This window comes from Schistocerca cancellata, chromosome 5 (genome assembly GCF_023864275.1).
Source record: "Schistocerca cancellata isolate TAMUIC-IGC-003103 chromosome 5, iqSchCanc2.1, whole genome shotgun sequence".
Taxonomy (NCBI): domain Eukaryota; kingdom Metazoa; phylum Arthropoda; class Insecta; order Orthoptera; family Acrididae; genus Schistocerca; species Schistocerca cancellata.
In genome coordinates, this window is record NC_064630.1 from 773,602,831 (window position 1) to 773,624,817 (window position 21,987).

At 42.9% G+C, this 21,987-nt stretch overlaps 1 protein-coding gene across 1 annotated transcript in view; it reads left to right on the forward strand.

Moving 5' to 3' along the window:
- The window catches only part of LOC126187674 (putative protein tag-52), a 174,394-nt gene that overhangs the window by 62,878 nt on the left and 89,529 nt on the right, over positions 1-21,987 (forward strand). Inside the window, exon 4 of the mRNA XM_049928907.1 lies at positions 12,477-12,663. Within this exon, the coding sequence (XP_049784864.1) occupies positions 12,477-12,663 (187 nt within the window). The remainder of the gene's footprint in view (positions 1-12,476; positions 12,664-21,987) is intronic.

Genomic DNA, 21,987 nt, shown 5'->3' on the forward strand with positions numbered 1-21,987 from the left:
AACAGAACTGAATATTTGTTACTGGCTTTTCAGGAACTTATATATCAGCCTCTTGTTGCACCTGCTAAGCAGGAATCTTTTTAGATTTCTGAACATTTATTTCAATGCCATTAATTGTCAATAATTGCTTCCTCTTCATTTGCTGAATCAAACTATTCAAGTCTGTTTGTTGTCAGCAGGTTTAAGACTGTGCCATTAGTAGTGGATTTCTAACCAACTACTAGAGATAATTCTCAAATAGCTTATTTATGGATAGACCACCCAAAGAGAACACAGTGACATTGTAAACAATTTTTTTTTCCCCACACTCTTGGTATAGTAACCAAGTAATACACAAAATGGATCCAAGTCACACAAATGTGGCTTTATTTGTAACCTCTGAACAGTAACAGAAATAGTCTCTTGGAACTGCACCACAAGATACAGAACAGCTGGTGGTACAAACTAGAATAACTTGGAGTTTAGTCAGCACTACTCCATGCATGATGACACCGCAGTTCGCGCACTAACACTCATACACACTAGTAGCAGGATACAACACACATCTCCCTTGTGTGAAATGGGCACCTAGGTGATGGCGTGACGAAAAACACATTCGTCAGATACTGAGCAGCGCCAGTCTGTACCGACAGAGGGGGCGGGACATTGCGTGGCGGGCACTGGAACATAGGGCATGAATGTGTGGTGATGCCAGAGGGTGGTTGGCTTATGCAGCGCCTGATGACAGAACTGGAAAGGAGGATGTGACCTCAGTCCAAGTCAGTGGCAACGGCAGCTGCTATGCACAAGCTCGTAATTGGTAAATCCTTGACAATGTTCTGCACTTCAGTATTAAAATAGAAGCAAAGCAATTCTTCACAATCAAAGTGGCTGTCAGGACCCACAGGAAGGTGGGACAATGTGACCGCATTGGCATCTTTAGAAGATGTAGGCCGAAAATAGATTTCGTAATGGTAGCGAGATTAGATGGGTAGATCACGTAACTAATGAGGTGGTACTGAACAGAATTGAGGAGAAGAGGAATTTGTGGCACAACCTGAATAGTAGAAGGGTTGGTTGGGAGGACACGTTCTGAGGCATCAAGGGATAATCAATTTAGTAGTGGACGGAAGTGCGGAGGGTAAAAACCATAGACGGAGGCCAAGGCACGAATACACTCAACAGATTCAGAAGGATGTAGGTTGCAGCAGTTACTCAGAGATGAAGAAACTTGCACAGGATAGAGTACCATGGAGAGCTGCATCAAACCAGTCTCTGGACTGAAGACCACAACAGCAACAACAATTGTACTAAGGCAAGAACAGCATATTGCATTGTAAGTGGTATGTTGTGTTGTCAGGCAAGGAAGCGTGAGGACTAAACACGGGAACCAAGGGTTTGTAGTCAGTAATAAAGTGAAACTTGGAGCCATACAAAAAAAAGAAAAAGCATGAAATTTCCGGAGAGCATAGACTATGGCAAGAGCTTCTATCTCCACCAGAGAGTAACACTGCTCGGCCTGAGAGAGATTTGGTGGTGAGAGCAACAGGGCGGCGTGCTAGAACTGTGGCAAGGCTGTACTGTGAGGCATCAGTTGCCAAAATTATGTGCTGGTCCGGAGAGAACGTAGCCAAACAAGGAGCTGGGAGTAGTATGGATATCAACATTCGAAAGCATGGTCTCAATCCAGGCTCCAGCAAAAAGGTACATTCTATCGTAACAAGGTGTGCCATGGGTGAGCCAGTATGGCATTATGGAATGCCACTGACTTGTAAGAGACAGAGGCCATAAATTGTGTCAACAGTGCGATATTCTGTTTGTTATAACCAACTACCTTCCATGTGACCGGTTGCGATGGGAACAAGCCTAAACTCACATAGTATTGACAATTCAATAACGTTTCTTGCAGCATCAACCTGTAGCTGGAGCAGTGGGTGAAAAAGACAACTCGATAAACAACTTGGGAGAAACCACAAGCATTGAGTCACACAGTTTACATCCATGTCCATATCCTGAGCAACCTTCGGCAAACAACACACGAAGTTGAGGTGGCCTTTCTTCGGGCAAGCATTACAAGTAGCCCAATGCTCAGGGCACACTGACTGTTCATGTGTGACAAAACAGAAAGGACAAGACGGAAACGGAGAATGCTGACTATGCTGTCTGTGGCCGTTGGGACCAGCCTTGGTCTGCTCGGTGCTGGGCCCGCCGCATTTACCACTACCATTGCTGCTTCTGTATGCAAACTATCTGCCATCCTAATGATCACCCATTGCCTGAGAAACTTCAAAAGATTGTGTTACAGGTAAAATTTCTGCCAGTGGAGGGTTTCACAGAGTGAAACCTTATGCCACACTTCTTTGTATGGAGCTAAACAGATAGTTGCATCGTGCATCATTGAATTTGCACAAGAGTCATTATGGACATCAATAATGAACTGACACGGCTAAGGCTGTAAAGTTTGGCTGCCCAGGCTCTGTATGACTGGTTCGGTTCCTTGCGGCATCGGTAGAATTCATCTCGCGCTCTAAGACATCCGTTCATCTGTGATAGCAATTGGACAATAAACTGCACATGTGATCAAAAGTAAGAGCTGCTGTTTCTTGCAAAGGGGCAATATGCCTTAGGTGGAATCCACAAGAGAAATAAGGCTTCGCACAAATTCGAGTCTGTCACACCGAAAGCCAAAACTGTTGTCTGTGTCTTTTTCCGTAAGCTTTCCAACCCTCAGCTGAATCATCATAGAACAACAAGTGTGTGGATGGACGACTGGAACAATACCCTGTCTGTTAATGGGAGCCAACAAAGTGGTCACTGCCGAAGTAAGCTGTTTAATTAGGACCGGTAGCACTGTGTCCATAATGAATAAGCCTGACAAAACTGCACTTAAGGATAGCACACATGGAAACCATCCCATTCTTGTTGTCAGTTGTGTAGTAACCAAGTAATACACAAAACTTATCCAAGTCACACTATACGGCTTCATTTATAACCTCTGAACAATAACAGAAATAGCCTCTCAGGACTCCACAAGACCCAGAACAACTGATGTGCATGATACAAACTAGAATAACTTGGAGGTGGGCAGACAGCACGGCAGAGTCTGTGCTGCGCACACACCTCCTACAGGCGCCCTCCAGCAGCTGACCTGCACTGATATAGTTGGCAGCCAATTAAAGTACACATGTGCAGTGACACCACACTTGGTACATTTACGCTCACATGCACTAGTAGCAGGATACAGCAAATGGTATCGTAACTGTTTCAGCTTGGCAACATTATGAAAAGTACAGATTGCTGCTTACCCTATTGCAGAGATGATGAGTCGCAAACAGGCACAGTAGAAAGACTACTAAACACGTAAGCTTTTTGGCCACACACACACATACAAAAGCGTGTACGCACTCTACCCTGTCTCTGGCTGCTGAGGCCAGACTGGTTTCAACTTCACAATGTGTTCAAATCATCTAATGGTGACTTGCTAAGAAGGCAAAACTAGTTAAGATACCATTTTTATGACTCGAGGCATAAGAATGCAATAAAATAACTTTAGTTACTAAATAATGGAAGGAGTAATAGAACTTGAAGATAGTCGAGTCATCGATAGGCACATAAACAAGGCTGAACACATTGCTAAGCTATTGCACGATGTCCGTCTACTTACATGGCTACATTGACATTGCTAACTTTATTGTAGCAGCACTGCAATTCCACTGATGATGAGGATGTAATGGTGCAGTGGGTAAGGGTGAAATGGAGACAGAATAGGTAGGTGGGGGATTGGTGGTAAAGGTGGCTACAGCTGGGAGGGAGGGCCACAAGCTGTCAGTATAGGAATATGTCACCGAAAGTTGCTCTGGTGCATGTAAGAGGAATTGCATTTAGTGCAGGTGACATACTGTGGTTCATTGATAGAATGCTAGGAAAATGTGATCAATCTACAAAGGAGATACCATACACACAACACTCATGCGACCCATCCTAGAATATTGCTCATATGTGTGGGACTCATACCAAATAGAACTAATTGGGATATTGACCAGACGCAATGAAGGGCAGCGCAAATGGTCACAGGATTCTGTCACCCACGGGAAAGTAGCTGTGGATGCTAGGAAATGGAGTGCAATGTGGAGAAATCAGAATGTTTCTGACACGTTCTTCTGTTTCAGTTCGGTAGAGGGGTGACAGCAGCAGAGGCAGCCAGAAACATTTGCATATGCTCTTCACGGGTATGCTGCCAGATATGATTGTCTTTACTACACGATATTTCGGCGATCCCTCTGGTCCCCATCTTCAGGTGCAATTGCTGAGTACACAATACTGCCGGAACTGAATTAACATCAGAAACGGCAGCTCCTTTATACCCCAGGTCCAGGCCACTGCGCTTGCGCGGGAAGTGGAAGAGCTGCCCCTGTGAAGCAAAGAATTGCAGTGCCATCAGCAGTAGAAACTGGCGAAAGTGATAAATCGCAAATTAAAATGTAGCGGTTTGAAAACCAGATCGTTGTTGTTTTATATCAGATAAAATAGGGTTCCATATCTTGTTTAAAGAAAAACCTTTATCTCTAATGATGTCATCTGATAATTGTATTTTGATGGATTCCTTGAGCACCCAATCCCTATAACAAAAAGCTGGAGCAATAATTTGCGTCTCTTTAAACAACATGTTATGTCCTTCATTCAGACAATGTTCAGTGACGGCAGATTTTTCAGGCTGGAACGAATGTGTGTGAATAGCCTGTCCAATATAGGCCTTTCCACAGTGACAGGGAATTTTATAAACTCCAGGCTTTCTCAATCCCAGACCATTTTTAACAGATCCAAACAGGGCTCCACTTGTGGCCATAGACAAAAGAACACTTTTAATATCATATTTCTTGAGAATCTTAGAAATTTTTGAAGAAATACTTTCAGTAGAGTGTAGAATAGCAACTGATTTACTAGTATCCGGCACTGGTTCTCTAGATGGTCCAAACTGAAAACCACAATTAATTTGACGAATGGTATATCCGTTGAGCTTGAAGACAGCCGGATACCAGTAAATCGGTCACTTTTCTGCCCTTTGCTGGAAGTATTTCTTCAAAAATTTCTAGAATTGTCAGGAAATATGATATTAAAAGTGTTCTTTTGCCTTTGGCCAAGACTAGAGCCCTGTTTGGATCTGTTAAAGATGATTTGGGATTGAAAACGCCTGGAGTTTACAGTTCCCTGTCATTGTGGAAAGGCCCATATTGGAGAGACTATTCGCACTGTTCATGACCGATTTGTGGAACATCAGCGTCACATATGTTGGTCCCGTCTGAAAAATCTGCCGTCGCTGAACATTGTCTCAATAAAGAGCACAACATGTTTAAAGAGACTCAAAATATTGCTCCAGCTTCTCGTTACTGGGATTGTGTGCTCAAGGTATCCATTGAAATACGATTATCTGATGACATTATTAATAGAGATAAAGGTTTTCCTCTAAACAAGGTATTGAACCTTATTTTATCTGATATGAAACGACAATGGTCTGGTTTTCGGCCTGCTACATCTTAATTTCGTAAGTTTCTACCACTGGCGGTGCTGCAATTCTTCGCTTTACAGGGGCCAACTCTTCTGGTTCTCATGCAGGCGCAGTGGCCTGGACCCGGGGTATAAAGAAGCCATCGTTTCTGATGTTCATTCGTTTCCCTGCATGATTGTGTACTCAGAAATCGCACCTGAAGATGGCGGCCAAATGGATCGCCAAAATATCGTGTAGTGATCGCCAAAATATCGTGTAGTGAAGATGATCATATCTGGCAACGTACCCATGAAGAGCATAAACATATAAGCACCCAAAAATCTACGGAATTACATCAGAAACATTTGTGCTGTGTATAAGGATAACGCCAATGGATAGAGCACCGAAAGAAAATGATTTTTCCCATTTTGAGGAGGATTGTTTAGATGTTAGTGACTCTCCATGTTCAGAAGACCTTTGGAGCTTAATGAAGATAAATAAATGCATTAATCCACAATGATCCACCTCAGTTTACTCAACTGGAAAGTGGGATTCACTGTGTGACATTTACATGCATTGAAGAAGGTTCACAAATCAGATGTATGGGTACCACATGATCTCATCCAAAATCACAAAAATCAGCTGATGGCCATATGTGCATCTCTACTTGTTCGTCATCAGTTGAGCCGTGAACAACACCAACCATTCCTTTCCTGTAACATTAGTGGTGACAAGAAGTGGTGTCTTTATGCTAATGTAAGAAAGAAATGGATGAGTCCAAACAAAGAGCAACTCCCCATACAAAGGCTTGTGTGCATCCACAAAAGATAAAATTATGCATCTAGTGGAACCGTGACAGTGTTGTGTACTATGAAGAATTGCTTCCCTGAGCGGTAACCATCACTGCTGATACACAGGGTGATTATAATTAAACTTAAACTTTCAAACCACCATAGAAATAACACCACTGGTCAGAATGACATCAAATTGCAATGGAATATTATCGGAGAAGGGGGGAAAATGTATGGCAGAAGAAATCTAAATAGTTACAAAATGTAACAATAGATAGCACTCATAAGCATCATAATTTAATAATGGTCACCTGCAAATGACAAATGAATGTTACAACAATGCTTAAGGTGTAGTTTGATGCTAAACAAACTGTACTACTCAGTGTGCATGGGTGTACAGGTGTCGTACTGTTAGTTATGTAAGCCCATCCACCATGGCAAGGTCGTATCAGAGTGGATGGGAAAAATCAATTTTTAATTTTCCTGAGGCCAAAAACCGCATAAAAAGCATCAATCACATTGGTTTTTAATTGTCCTGAGGCTAAAAACCACATAAAAAGCATCAATCACATTGGTTTTTAATTGTCCTGAGGCTAAAAACCACATAAAAAGCATCAATCACATTGGTTTTTAATTGTCCTGAGGCCAAAAACAGCATAAAAAGCACCAGTCAAATTGGATTATTAATTTCCATGTGACCAGTGTAAAACATGTTTAATATGCTGTTCACAATTTTCTGCAACAAGTTGAAATTGAGAAACAGCATGTTCCACAACTGATCAAAGCGTTTCCTGCGTCACATACAGAATGTGTTGTGCAATGCGTGCCTTCAGAGCTGCTAAGTTTACAGTTGGAACACTGAACACAATATGTTTCAGATGGCCCCATAGCCAGAAGTCAAACTGATTAAGATCAGGTGATTGGGATTGCCAGGCTGTAGGGAAGTGGCTGCTGATAATTCTAGCCTTTCTGAAAGGGCACTTCAGCAGCTGCTTAACTGGATTTGCAAGGTGCGGAGGTGTGCCATCTTGCATAAAAATGATCCCATCCACACATCGACGCTGTTAGAGAGCTGGAATAATGTGGTTGTGCAAAAGACACTTATAGCTTACCAGTGACGGTACAGGTAACAGGACCAGAAGCACCTGTCTCTTAGAAAAATGTGGCCGTATGATAAATATGATTAATTTATGCTCTGTGCAAAATTCTACAAGGCGGCTTCCTCTTTCATTCCTTCCCCCCAATCCATATTCACCTACTATGTTTCCTTCTCTCCCTTTTCCTACTGACGAATTCCAGTCACCCAGGACTATTAAATTTTCTTCTCCCTTCACTACCTGAATAATTTCTTTTATCTCGTCATACATTTCATCTATTTCTTCATCTGCAGAGCTAGTTGGCATATAAACTTGTACTACTGTAGTAGGCATGGGCTTTGTGTCTATCTTGGCCACAATAATGCATTCACAGTGCTGTTTGTAGTAGCTAACCCGCACTCCTATTTTTTATTCATTATTAAACCTACTCCTGCATTACCCCTATTTGATTTTGTATTTATAACCCTGTAATCACCTGACCAAAAGTCTTGTTCCTCCTGCCACCGAACTTCACTAATTCCCACTATATCTAACTTTAACCTATCCATCTCCCTTTTTTAATTTTGGAAAGAAATACAGTAGAAGAAGAATGGGTAGCTCTGAGGGATGAAGTGGTGAAGGCAGCAGACGATCAAGTAGGTAAAAAGACGCAGGCTAATAGAAATCCTTGGGTAACAGAAGAAATATTGAATTTAATTGATGAAAGGAGAAAATATAAAAATGCAGTAAATGAAGCAGGCAAAAAGGAATACAAACGTCTCAAAAATGAAATCGACAGGAAGTGCAAAATGGCTAAGCACGGATGGCTAGAGGACAAATGTAAGGATGTAGAGGCTTGTCTCACTAGGGGTAAGATAGATACTGCCTACAGGAAAATTAAAGAGACCTTTGGAGAGAAGAGAACCACTTGTATGAATATCAAGAGCTCAGATGGCAACCCAGTTCTAAGCAAAGAAGGGAAAGCAGAAAGGTGGAAGGAGTATATAGAGGGTTTATACAAGGGCGATGTACTTGAGGACAATATTATGGAAATGGAAGAGGATGTAGATGAAGATGAAATGGGAGATAAGATACTGCGTGAAGAGTTTGACAGAGCACTGAAAGACCTGAGTCAAAACAAGGCCCCGGGAGTAGACAACATTCCATTAGAACTACTGATGGCCTCAGGAGAGCCAGTCATGACAAAACTCTACCATCTGGTGAGCACGATGTATGAGACAGGCGAAATACCCTCAGACTTTAAGAAGAATATAATAATTCCAATCCCAAAGAAAGCAGGTGTTGACAGATGTGAAAGTTACCGAACTATCAGTTTAATAAGTCACAGCTGCAAAATACTAACGCGAATTCTTTACAGACGAATGGAAAAACTGGTAGAAGCCGACCTCGGGGAAGATCAGTTTGGATTCCGTAGAAATGTGGGAACACGTGAGGCAATACTGACCTTACGACTTATCTTGGAAGAAAGATTAAGAAAAGGCAAACCTACGTTTCTAGCATTTGTAGACTTAGAGAAAGCTTTTGACAATGTTGACTGGAATACTCTCTTTCAAATTCTGAAGGTGGCAGGGGTAAAATATAGGGAGCGAAAGGCTATTTACAATTTGTACAGAAACCAGATGGCAGTTATAAGAGTCGAGGGGCATGAAAGGGAAGCAGTGGTTGGGAAAGGAGTGAGACAGGGTTGTAGCCTCTCCCCGATGTTATTCAATCTGTATATTGAGCAAGCAGTAAAGGAAACAAAAGAAAAATTCGGAGTAGGTATTAAAATTCATGGAGAAGAAGTAAAAACTTTGAGGTTCGCCGATGACATTGTAATTCTGTCAGAGACAGCAAAGGACTTGGAAGAGCAGTTGAACGGAATGGACAGTGTCTTGAAAAGAGGATATAAGATGAACATCAACAAAAGCAAAACGAGGATAATAGAATGTAGTCAAATTAAGTCGGGTGATGCTGAGGGAATTAGATTAGGAAATGAGACACTTAAAGTAGTAAAGGAGTTTTGCTATTTAGGGAGTAAAATAACCGATGATGGTTGAAGTAGAGAGGATATAAAATGTAGACTGGCAATGGCAAGGAAAGCGTTTCTCAAGAAGAGAAATTTGTTAACATCGAATATAGATTTAGGTGTCAGGAAGTCGTTTCTGAAAGTATTTGTATGGAGTGTAGCCATGTACGGAAGTGAGACATGGACGATAACTAGTTTGGACAAGAAGAGAATAGAAGCTTTCGAAATGTGGTGCTACAGAAGAATGCTGAGGATAAGGTGGGTAGATCACGTAACTAATGAGGAGGTATTGAATAGGATTGGGGAGAAGAGAAGTTTGTGGCATAACTTGACTAGAAGAAGGGATCGATTGGTAGGACATGTTCTGAGGCATCGAGGGATCACAAATTTAGCATTGGAGGGCAGTGTGGAGGGTAAAAATCGTAGAGGGAGACCAAGAGATCAATACTCTAAGCAGATTCAGAAGGATGTAGGTTGCAGTAGGTACTGGGAGATGAAGAAGCTTGCACAGGATAGAGTAGCATGGAGAGCTGCATCAAACCAGTCTCAGGACTGAAGACCACAACAACAACAACAACATGATAAATAGTGCCGTAAACCCGCACAACACTGTGACCTTTTAAGGATGAAGTGGTACTGGTTGATTTGTGTGTGGATTTTCCGTTGCCCATATTCGACAATTCTTTGTATTGACATATCCTGTCAGATGGAAGTGGGCTTAGTCTGTCCACAAAATCTTCCGCAGCCAATCATTGTCCACTTCCATGTGAGCTAGAAATTCTAAAGCAAAGGTCTCTCTTGCTGGCAGGTCAACAGGAAGCAACTCGTGCACATGGGTAATTTTGAATGGATAGCAAAGAAGGATGTTTCTTTGGATTTTATGCACTGTACTCAGGGTACGTCTGATGTTTGGGCAATTCTATGTGCACTACATGTTTGCACAACAGTACTTGTCTCCTCCTGCATTGCTGTGGCCTTTGCTTCCACTGACATCGAATCAGTTCATTTCCTCCCTCTATCAGGTTGCACACCAAAAGAACCCATCTTTTCAAATTTCCAAATTATTTTCTCTAGACCCACGGCAGTCGTTGGACCTTTTTTCAAACCCTCCATTGTCCAGAATTTCTGCAGAGCGACGTGTGCACAGTCATTGTTTACAAGCAGATTATGACCCTGCATTGAGACAGTCATGGCGAACATCGCAGATGCAAAAGGAGGAAAAGCCGTGTACCCAGCATGTTCATACCAACTTCAATGGGTCATGCACATGACAGGTGTTTTCATTTACATATCCTGACACATACAGCACAATCTGTTCTTCTTCTGCCATACGTTTTCTTTCTTCTTCAATAATATTCCATTGCAATTTGACATCATTCTGACCAGTGGTGTTATTCCTACAGCGTTTTGAATGTTTAACTTTAATTGTAGTCACCCTGTATAATTTCAGCAACTGAGACAGCTTGTGGTTGCATTCCAAGAACAATGACCAGGAAGACTGCATGAAATGATGCTACTCCACAATAACGCCCACTTGCATTCTGCTAGTCTGACAAAAAGATACAGGACTATTCATTCTGCACCCGCCTTATTAACCAGATTTCCGCCTTTTCTGCGCTCTATCGAACAAGCTTCAAGGGACTTCCTTCCCAGATGAAAATGCGTTCTCAACGTGCTCGATGAGCTCTTCACCTCAAAACCACATGATTTCTACAGCTGTGAAATCGAAAAGTTACCCCAGTGTTGGCAGACTGTTGTAAAAGGTGAAGAAGAATATAGTTTGATGACTAAAGTCTCTGTTACGTGTATCTTTTGTGTTTATTAAACTTACGGAAAAATGCTATGAACTTGTGCACAAACCCAATAACAAGCGCAATGGTACGTCACTGTGATTTGTAGAGTTTAGATGGGGGAGGGGGGGGGGGGGGCAAGAGGATTGTGATGTACTGTAAAATCAGTACCTGTCTATGTAATTCCAAAAAGCTTGTTTAAGATTAGGAGGGGGAAAGGAAGGACAGGAAAGCAGCCAGATAGCATGGGTTGTGAAGCAACAATTGGAGTCAAACACATTGTGTTAGCATAGTGTTCTGCCATTGGATGGTCAAGCCTTCCCTTCGTTACAGTTTGGAAGTGGTCGGTCATTCAAGCAGACAGCCTGTTGGTTATCATGGCCACGTGAAGGCTTCAATGTGATGTCCTGACCTGTCACAAGACTGGAATAAGATGTAGTTGGTGACTGTAGAGTACAGGTCGTGTACCTGTCTCCTCCATATGCACCACAAATGTAGAAAGGGGTTGGGAATTTCAGTTACTTTATTTATAATATCACATGTCTGTACATGTGAGTTTTCCAATTTATTGCTAATAAATTAACCTCTCTCGCTGCTTCCAATTTATCGATTATAAATTAATGTCTCTTGATGCTTTTACTGTAGGTGATTGAAGAATTTACCAATGGTACTCTAATTGCTTCCTGGCATCAGTGTCATCCAGTCTCTTTCCAGTTTATATTCTAAAACCAAAAAACTATGTTTTGACAATACATACTAAGTGATTTCATTGATAGCTGTTTCTCCTCTGCATATTTTCATACAGTCTGATACATGTGCTTTTAATTCCTTTTGTGTGCTACTTTTAAATAATTTAAATGATAGGTAGTACCTTTTTTTGCTATTTTACTTGCAGATCTGAAGACGGACTAGTTCAGGCGAAACTGGTAACATTAATACATTATTTGCTCTACACTGTGCTTTGTTTAGAAGATCGAAAGAGTACAGTTTCTCCTGTTGACACAATAACTGTTTTCCTGTAATAAAATAATACACCAAGGTAATAAATACTGCATTGTGAACGGACCACTCAGCTTTACTAGCAATGCTGTCCGCACACATCATCATCTTAATACCACAGTGGGAGAGCAAATTATATAGCATACATTTGAGTTTTTGTAGTCAACCAACATATTTGGTATATTGAGCATGGATATTTTATTTTGGATACTTTGTTGAGTCACTTCTCATAATTAGTAAACTTTTCCCCCTTACATACACATTGTTATTACATTGTATAGCTGTGACTAAGTTCATATATCACTGACAAAATGTAAACTATTGTAGGATATTGGCAAGAAGAATGGAAAGTTGAACAGTTTTATTAAGGATCAAGAAAGTCGGCCTGAAGTTGGAACGAAACTGCCATCTTTACTTATCACTCCAATCCAGCGAGTACCAAGATACAGATTACTACTACAAGAAGTTCTCTCCTACACTCCAAAGTCACACAAGGATTATGCTGCATTGGTTGGTATGTTACAAGTGTAATAGAAAAGCGTAAGTCAAGGATCAATACGAGAATCTTAACAAACAGGAATTGGTAACAACTGATAAAACAGTATATATCAGTTGTTTAAAACTGAATGTGCTACAAAACACAAGTGTGGTTGAGTGTTTCATCTTTTGTCAAATAATGAAAACTCCAGATAAGAATAACAACAATATAGGAAACAACAGATTGCTTCTTATCATAAAGAAATCGCGTCAAGCTGCAGCCAGGCACAATTAAGGCACTTACACACAGCTTTCAGCCACAGCCTTCATCAGTAAAACACACACACAAAGTAACTTGACGTGTATTCTTTACGGTAAGTAGCAATCTGTCATTTCCCACGTTGTTGGTTCATCTTTTGCGTTGTTTTGCTGCAGCCTGGTTGGAGTGCAGGCAGTGAGTACACACAACAGCACAGCTCCCAACACTTGAAGAAGCCAAATGAGTTGGTCATCAAAATATTGTGAATAAAACAGAAGCAACAACTCAGCTGTACAACTGGAAGTACACCCTCAATTTCCAGTGAGCCTTTACTTCACTAAATGTGTTATTTCCCATATCTGTCATTTCAAAATCCCACATAAGCAGGCTTAACCACGAAACTGTATCTTATTCACACCAATGCAGCTTGATTGTTTTATTCAACACTTCAAGAAGCTCTTAATCCATTTTTAAAAGCTCTTTTTAAAAAATAATTTGGAATTGCTTGCACATTCTGCTTGCCATGGGTGCAGTCGATGGCCAACAGCGCTCTAACAACAAAGATCATATTCTTACTTCACATTCTAGTTCTGCAAACTCCGTATTTTTACTCAAGTTCAGAAATTAAATAACATTAAGTACAGGCATCTTAAACTAAAACTTAATGGTTAACTTTTGTTTATTTATTTATTATTTTAAAAACATTTCTTATTGTTACTTTCGCATGTGGTTCCTAAGGTGCACTGCTGTGTCTATCACACAAGAAGAAGCAATTGATGATCACTGATGGTTCTAGTATAGATTTTTCAAGGTGTCGAAGTGACTGTAGGTTGATAAAAGATAACCAAGACAAAACTTTTAATTGGTGTGATGAATGGCAGCTGATTCTTAAAGTAGAAATGTGTCAGTTTATGTGGATGAATAGGAAAAACAAACTCATAATGTTCGGATACAGCATTAGTAGTTTTCTGCTCAACACAATCAAGTCATTTAAATATCGGCATAATGTTGCAAGGCAGTATGAAATGAAAAGAGCATGTGAGAAATGTGGTAGGAAGGACGAATTGTCGACTTCGGTTTATTGGGAGAATTTTAGGAAAATGTAGTTCATCTGTAATGGAGACTGCATATAGGACCTATCCTTGTGTACTGCTAGAATATTTGGGATCCACACCAGTTCGGATTGAAAAAAATACATTAAAGCAATTGAGGTAAGCTGCTAGATCTGTTACCAGTAGGCTGGCCGTTATGGCCGAGTGGTTCTAGGCGCTTCAGTCTGGAACCGCGCAACCGCTACGGTCGCAGGTTCGAATCCTGCCTCGGGTATGGATGTGTGTGATGTCCTTAGGTTAGTTAGGTTTAAGTAGTTCTAGTGGACTGATGACCTGAGATGTTAAATCTCATAGCACTCAGAGCCAATTGAACCATTTGTTACCAGTAGGTTTGATCAACATGAAAGTGTTACATATATACTCTGGGAGCTCAAGTGGGAATCCCTGGAGGGAAGAAGGTATTCATTTCAGAGAACATTACTGAGAAAGTTTAGAGAATCGGCATTTGAAGCTGATGGCAGAATAATCCTACTGCTGTCAACTTACATTTCATGTAGGGACCATGAAGATAAGATACGAGAAATTAGGGATCATACAGAAGCATATAGACAGTTGTTTTACCGTCACCTTATATGCGAGTGGAACAGGAAAGGAAACAACTAGTTGTGGTACAAGATACCCTCCACCACACACTGTACAGTGACTTGTGGATCATGTATGTAGATGTAGACAGTATTATGGAAAGGATAGACTGCTACTCCCGTATGATGGCAGAGATGTTATGTCACAGATAGGTACAACAAAAGACTGTCAAACAAAAGCTTTTTGCCAAAAAGGCCATCTTCTGAATTAGACTCCCCCTACACACACACACACACATATACATATATGCACGAACACAACTCACACACATGATTGCAGGCAACTGAAACCACACTGCAAGCAGCAGCAGCAGCACCAGTGCATGATGGGAGTGGCGACTGGTTGGGGGTAAGGAGGAGGCTGGAGCAGGGAGGGGGAGGGATAGTATGGTGGGGCTGGCGGACAGCAAATTGCTGTAGGTTAGACTGAGTGCAGGTGGGGAGGGGGAATAACTGAAAAGGAGAGAAATAAAAAGACCGGGTGTGATGGTGGGATGACAGCTGCATAGTGATAGTATGAGAACAGAGAAGGGGCTGGATTGGTGAGGACAGTGACTAACAAAGGTCGAGGCCTGGAGGGTTACAGGAACATAGGATGTATTGCAGGGAAAGTTTCCACATGGGCATTCATAAAAGCTGATGTTGTTGGGGAGGATCCATATGGCACAGGCTGTGAAGTAGTCATTGAAATAAAGGATATCATGTCTACATCTACATGGATATTCTGCAAATTACATCTAAGTGCCTGGCAGAGGGTTCATCAAACCACCTTCGCAATTCTCTATTAGTCCAATCTCGTATAGCACGCGGAAAGAATGAACACCTATATCTTTCCGTATGAGCTCTTATTTCCCTTATTTTATCGTGGTGATCGTTCCTCCTTATGTAGGTCGGTGTCAACAAAATATTTTTGCATTCAGAGGAGAAAGTTGGTAATTTGAATTTCGTGAGAAGATACCGTCGCAAAGAAAAATACCTTTCTTTTAACGATTCCCAGCCCAAATCCTGTATCATTTCTGTGACACACTCTCCCATATTTCGCGATAATACAAAACGTGCTGCCTTTCTTGGAAATTTTCTGATATACTCTGTCAGTCCTATCTGGTAAGAATCCCAGACCGTGCAGCAGTATTCTAAAAGAGGACGGACAAGCGTAGTGTAGGCAGTCTCCTTAGTAAGTCTGTTACATTTTGTAAGTGTCCTGCCAATAAAACGCAGACTTTGGTTAGCCTTCCCCACAACATTTTCTATGTGTTCCTTCCAATTTAAGTTGTTCCTAATTGTAATACCTAGGAATTTAGTTGAATTTACGGCTTTTAGATTAGACTGATGTATCGTGTAACCAAATTTTAATGAGTTCCTTTTAGCGCTCATGTGTATGACCTCACACTTTTCGTTATTCAGGGTCAACTGCCATTTTTCGCACCATTCAGATATTTTTTCTAAATCATTTTGCAGTTTGTTTTGATCTTCTGATGCCTTTATTAGTCGATAAACGACAGCGTCATCTGCAAACAACCGAAGACGGCTGCTCAGATTGGCTCCCAAATTGTTTATGTAGATAAGGAACAGCAACAGGCCTACAACACTACCTTGGGGAATGCCAGAAATCACTTCTGTTTTACACGATGACTTTCCATCAATTACTACGAACTGTGACCTCTCTGACAGGAAATCACAAATCCAGTCACATAACTGAGACAATATTCCATTAGTACACCATTTCAATACTAGCCGCTTGTGTGGTACAGTGTCAAAAGCCTTCCGGAAATCCAGAAATACGGAATTGATCTGAAATCCCTTATCAATAGCATTCAACGCTTCATGTGAATAAAGAGCTAGTTGTGTTTCACAGGAACGATGTTTTCTAAACCCATGTTGACTGTGTGTCAATAGACAGTTTTCTTCGTGGTAATTCATAATGTTCGAACACAATATATGTTCCAAAATCCTGCTACATATCGACGTTAATGATATGGGCCTGTAATTTAGTGGATTACTCCTACTACCTTTCTTGAATATTGGTGTGACCTGTGCAACTTTCCAGTCTTTGGGTACTGATCTTTCGTCGAACAGTTGTATATGATTGTTAAGTATGGAGCTAATGAATCGGCATACTCCGAAAGGAACCTAATTGGTATACAGTCTGGACCAGAAGACTTGCTTTTATTAAGTGATTTAGGTTGCTTCACTACTCCAAGGATATTTACTTCTACATTACTCATGTTGGCAGCTGTTCTTGATTCGAATTCTGGAATATTTACTTCATCTTCTTTTGTGAAGGCATTTCGGAAGACTGTGTTTAGTAACTCTGCTTTGGCAGCACTGTCTTCGATAGTATCTCCATTGCTATCGCACAGAAAAGGCATTGATTGTTTCTTGCTGCTAACATACTTCACATACAACTAGAATCTCTTTGGATTTTTTGCCCCTAAGGGGCCCCATAAGGCGCCTAACGTTGGAGCTCCCAACTACCAATAATTCCATTCTCTGCGATTGCCCGGCTTTTGCAGGCTGAGTGGTTTCCTCTGAAACAGGACAGGCAACAGCATCTGGCTCAGTGACAGTGTCAGCCACAGACAGCACCTGGAACCTGTTTGTCAGACAAACTGGGGAGGCCCTATGTGCGGCTGCCTGGGAAGTCTTTCGCCGCCTGCTTCGCCCTGGGGCGACCGCCCACTCGACCACAGGTGAGGGGTCAGCCTCAGTGCAAGCAGTAGCTGGGTTGGCCACCGGTGAAGACCGATCGGAGGGCTCTGACGTGCTGGACGTCTGTGGGATCCCCATGGCCGGCCCACAACAGTGGTGCCCATCCGCTGCAGCCTCAAACTGTGTAACCGAAGCCATCACAGCCTGAAGCTGAGAGCGAAGTGTCACCAACTCGGCTCACATCTGCACACAAGTCGCAGTCCCTGTTCATACTGAAGGCCATGGAAAACTAAACTATGCAGATAAACGGACTATCGACTCGCGCTGCGGAAATCTACATTAGAACCTGACAAAAACGCACGAACTGTGTCCAGTAATAGGCAGATATTCAAAAATCTAAGTACCTAAGCCCTCAGGTGAAACTAAATAATTTGCCCCTGATAAGGAACTTGTAATATGTCACAAAATGTTTACTTTCTGACACAAACGAAAGTGCGAGAACTGTGGCTATTAGATTTTAAATTTACATGCAGAAACTGAAGAAACTAAACTATTAGAGCACGAAGATATAATAAAATTCGCTCCTGGTTAGGAACTCGTAAATGTTACAAAAGCGGTTTACTTATCTGTAGCTGCATCTGTCGCAGTTGGCTACTGCTGCCTGACTGAGTGTTCAGCAACAGAATGGTCTACTTGTTTCTTGGCCACAGTTCATCAGTGGCCATTCTAGCGGACAGACAGCTTGTTGGTTGTCATGCCTACATAGAATGCAGCACAGTGGTTGCAGCTTAGCTTGCAAACCACATGACTGGTTCCACAGGTAGCCCTGTCTTTGATGGGATAGGTGACATTAGTGACTGGCCACAATGGGACGTCATGGGTGGTTAGTTACTGTGCCTTCACTGTGAGAATCTCTGCTCTCCTAGACCAACACCTTCAACCTTTTACCTGGAACCTACCCTCCTATATAAAAGATACCAACCATTTCCTCCACCGACTCTCCGCAATTCCTGTCCCTTTACCACACGCTGCCCTGTTTGTCACTATTGATGCCACCTCCCTGTTCACTTAACATCCCTCATGCCCATGGCCTTACTGTTATTGAACACTACCTTTCCCAATGCCCGACTTATTCCAAACCAACAATCTCCTTCCTAGTTGCCATGACCAACTATATCCTCACCCACAATTACTTCTCCTTTGAAGGCATTTCCTGCAAACAAATCTGCGGTACAACTATGGGCACCCACCATCCTATGCCAACCTATTCATGGGCCATCTAGAAGAATCCTTCATAAAAACCCAGAATCCTAAACCCCTCACCTGGTTGAGATTCATTGATGTCATCTTTGCTATCTGTATCGAAGGTGAAGACATGCTATCCACATTCCTCCCGAACCTCAGCAACTCCTCCCCCCATTTGCTTCACCTGCTCCTACTTAACCCTACAAGTCACCTTCATAGATGTTGACCTTCACCTCAAAGATGGCTACATCAGTACCTCCGTCCATCAAACCTACTAACCACCAGCAATACCTCCACTTCAACAGCTGCCACCCATTCCATACCAAGAAGTCCCTTCCATACAGCCTAGCCACCCATGGTCTTGACATCTGCTGTGACAAGCAGTCCCTCTCGACATATACCGAGGGTCTCACTGAAGCCTTCACTGACCAAAATTATCCTCCCAACCTTGTGCAAAAACGACTCTTTCGTGCCTTATCTTCCCAGTGTCCCATCACCTCCCAAAGTCCCACCGTCTGACCACAGATGAGCATTCCCCTCGTAACTCAGTACCACGCAGGACTGGAGCAACTGAATTACATTCTCCACCCGGGTTTCGACTAACTCTCGTCATGTCCTGAAATGAGAAATGTCTTGCCTGCTATCCTTCCAACCCCTCCCACAGTGGTATTCTGCCACCCACCAAACCTACACGGTATACTCATCCATCCTTAAACAATCCCTGCTCCCAATCCTTTGCCTCATGGCCCATACCCTTGTAATACACCTAGATGCAAGACCTGTCCCATACATCCTCCAGCTACCACCTACTCCAGACCGGTCACTGACATCACATATCCCATCAAATGCAGGGCTACCTGTGAAATGAGTCATGTGGTCTACAAGCTAAGCTGCAACCACTGTGCTGCATTCTGTGTAGGTGTGAAAACCAACAAGCTGTCTGTCTGCTTGAATGGCCACCAACAAACTGTGTTCAAGAAACAAGTGGACTACCCTGTTGCTGAACACGCTACCAAACATGATATCCTTTATTTCAATGACTGCTTCACAGTTGTGCCATATACATCCTCTCTACCAACACCATCTTTTCTGAATTGCACAGGTGGGTACTTTCCCTGCAATAAATCCTACGTTCCAGTAAACATCCTGGCCTCAACCTTCCTTAGTCACTGTCCTCATCCATCCAACCCCTTCCCTGTTTCCATTCCAGTACTACACAGCTGTCATTCCACCACGTACACTCAGTCTTTTTATTTCTCTCCCTTTTCCGCCCCCCTCTCCACCTCTCCCATGCCTTCTGTCTAACTGGTAGCACTTCACTGTATGTCACCACCACCATACTATCCCTTCCCCTCCCTGCTCCAGCCTCCTCCTTACCTCCACCCAGTCACCACTCCCATCAAGCAATGGTGCTGCTGCTCGCAGTGTGGTTTCAGTTGCCTGAGACTGCAGTCGTGTGTGAGCTGCGTGTGCATGTGCATGTGTATGTCTGTCTATTGTCGACGAACATTCACGCAACAAGTAACTGTAATCGTTCGGTAAGAGGTAATGTACACTCCTGGAAATGGAAAAAAGAACACATTGACACCAGTGTGTCAGACCCACCATACTTGCTCCGGACACTGCGAGAGGGCTGTACAAGCAATGATCACACGCACGGCACAGCGGACACACCAGGAACCGCGGTGTTGGCCGTCGAATGGCGCTAGCTGCGCAGCATTTGTGCACCGCCGCCGTCAGTGTCAGCCAGTTTGCCGTGGCATACGGAGCTCCATCGCAGTCTTTAACACTGGTAGCATGCCGCGACAGCGTGGACGTGAACCGTATGTACAGTTGACGGACTTTGAGCGAGGGCGTATAGTGGGCATGCGGGAGGCCGGGTGGACGTACCGCCGAATTGCTCAACACGTGGGGCGTGAGGTCTCCACAGTACATCGATGTTGTCGCCAGTGGTCGGCGGAAGGTGCACGTGTCCGTCGACCTGGGACCGGACCGCAGCGACGCACGGATGCACGCCAAGACCGTAGGATCCTACGCAGTGCCGTAGGGGACCGCACCGCCACTTCCCAGCAAATTAGGGACACTGTTGCTCCTGGGGTATCGGCGAGGACCATTCGCAACCGTCTCCATGAAGCTGGGCTACGGTCCCGCACACCATTAGGCCGTCTTCCGCTCACGCCCCAACATCGTGCAGCCCGCCTCCAGTGGTGTCGCGACAGGCGTGAATGGAGGGACGAATGGAGACATGTCGTCTTCAGCGATGAGAGTCGCTTCTGCCTTGGTGCCAATGATGGTCGTATGCGTGTTTGGCGCCGTGCAGGTGAGCGCCACAATCAGGACTGCATACGACCAAGGCACACAGGGCCAACACCCGGCATCATTGTGTGGGGAGCGATCTCCTACACTGGCCGTACACCACTGGTGATTGTCGAGGGGACACTGAATAGTGCACGGTACATCCAAACCGTCATCGAACCCATCGTTCTACCATTCCTAGACCGGCAAGGGAACTTCCAACAGGACAATGCACGTCCGCATGTATCCCGTGCCACCCAACGTGCTCTAGAAGGTGTAAGTCAACTACCCTGGCCAGCAAGATCTCCCCCATTGAGCATGTTTGGGACTGGATGAAGCGTCGTCTCACGCGGTCTGCACGTCCAGCACGAACGCTGGTCCAACTGAGGCGCCAGGTGGAAATGGCATGGCAAGCCGTTCCACAGGACTACATCCAGCATCTCTACGATCGTCTCTATGGGAGAATAGCAGCCTGCATTGCTGCGAAAGGTGGATATACACTGTACTAGTGCCGACATTGTGCATGCTCTGTTGCCTGTGTCTATGTGCCTGTGGTTCTGTCAGTGTGATCATGTGATGTATCTGACCCCAGGAATGTGTCAATAAAGTTTCCCCTTCCTGGGACAATGAATTCACGCACTCTTATTTCAATTTCCAGGAGTATATTAATAGACTAGTTTAGTGCCCGCTGCTTTGCTCGGGTAGACAGTATGGTCTACACAGAGTTGTTGTCATTGTTTATCAAATTTTTGTTTTTCATAAATTGCAACACCTTCTAAACTTTTCACACTAATTAAGGCCATAGAAGTATCGTCTTTTCCAGACGCACTGCTGATGAAAAGAAATTCTGGTAACTGGAGTCCAAGAATTTGTTAACCATGCCTTTTGCATTCTTGTGGTGATATTTCCATAGAAACTTTCATCCCCAACACATGTTTCTTTATATCTTTATATCTAACTGAGAAGTGGCATATCAATTTTCAATGATTTAGCTTTTAAAATTTTTTTTTAATATGGCGAAATAATTTCTTAAAAATTATCATCCCCTTTTTCACCACCTTAGAAACTGAATTTCCAAAAATTGTGAAACACATACTTCTTTTATATCTAACTGAGAAATCAAATACAAATTTTCATAGATTTAGCTTTGAAAATGCTTTCATAATGGAATAATTTCATAAAATTTGTAATCTCCTATTTCACTCTCTTAGCTGTTTGAG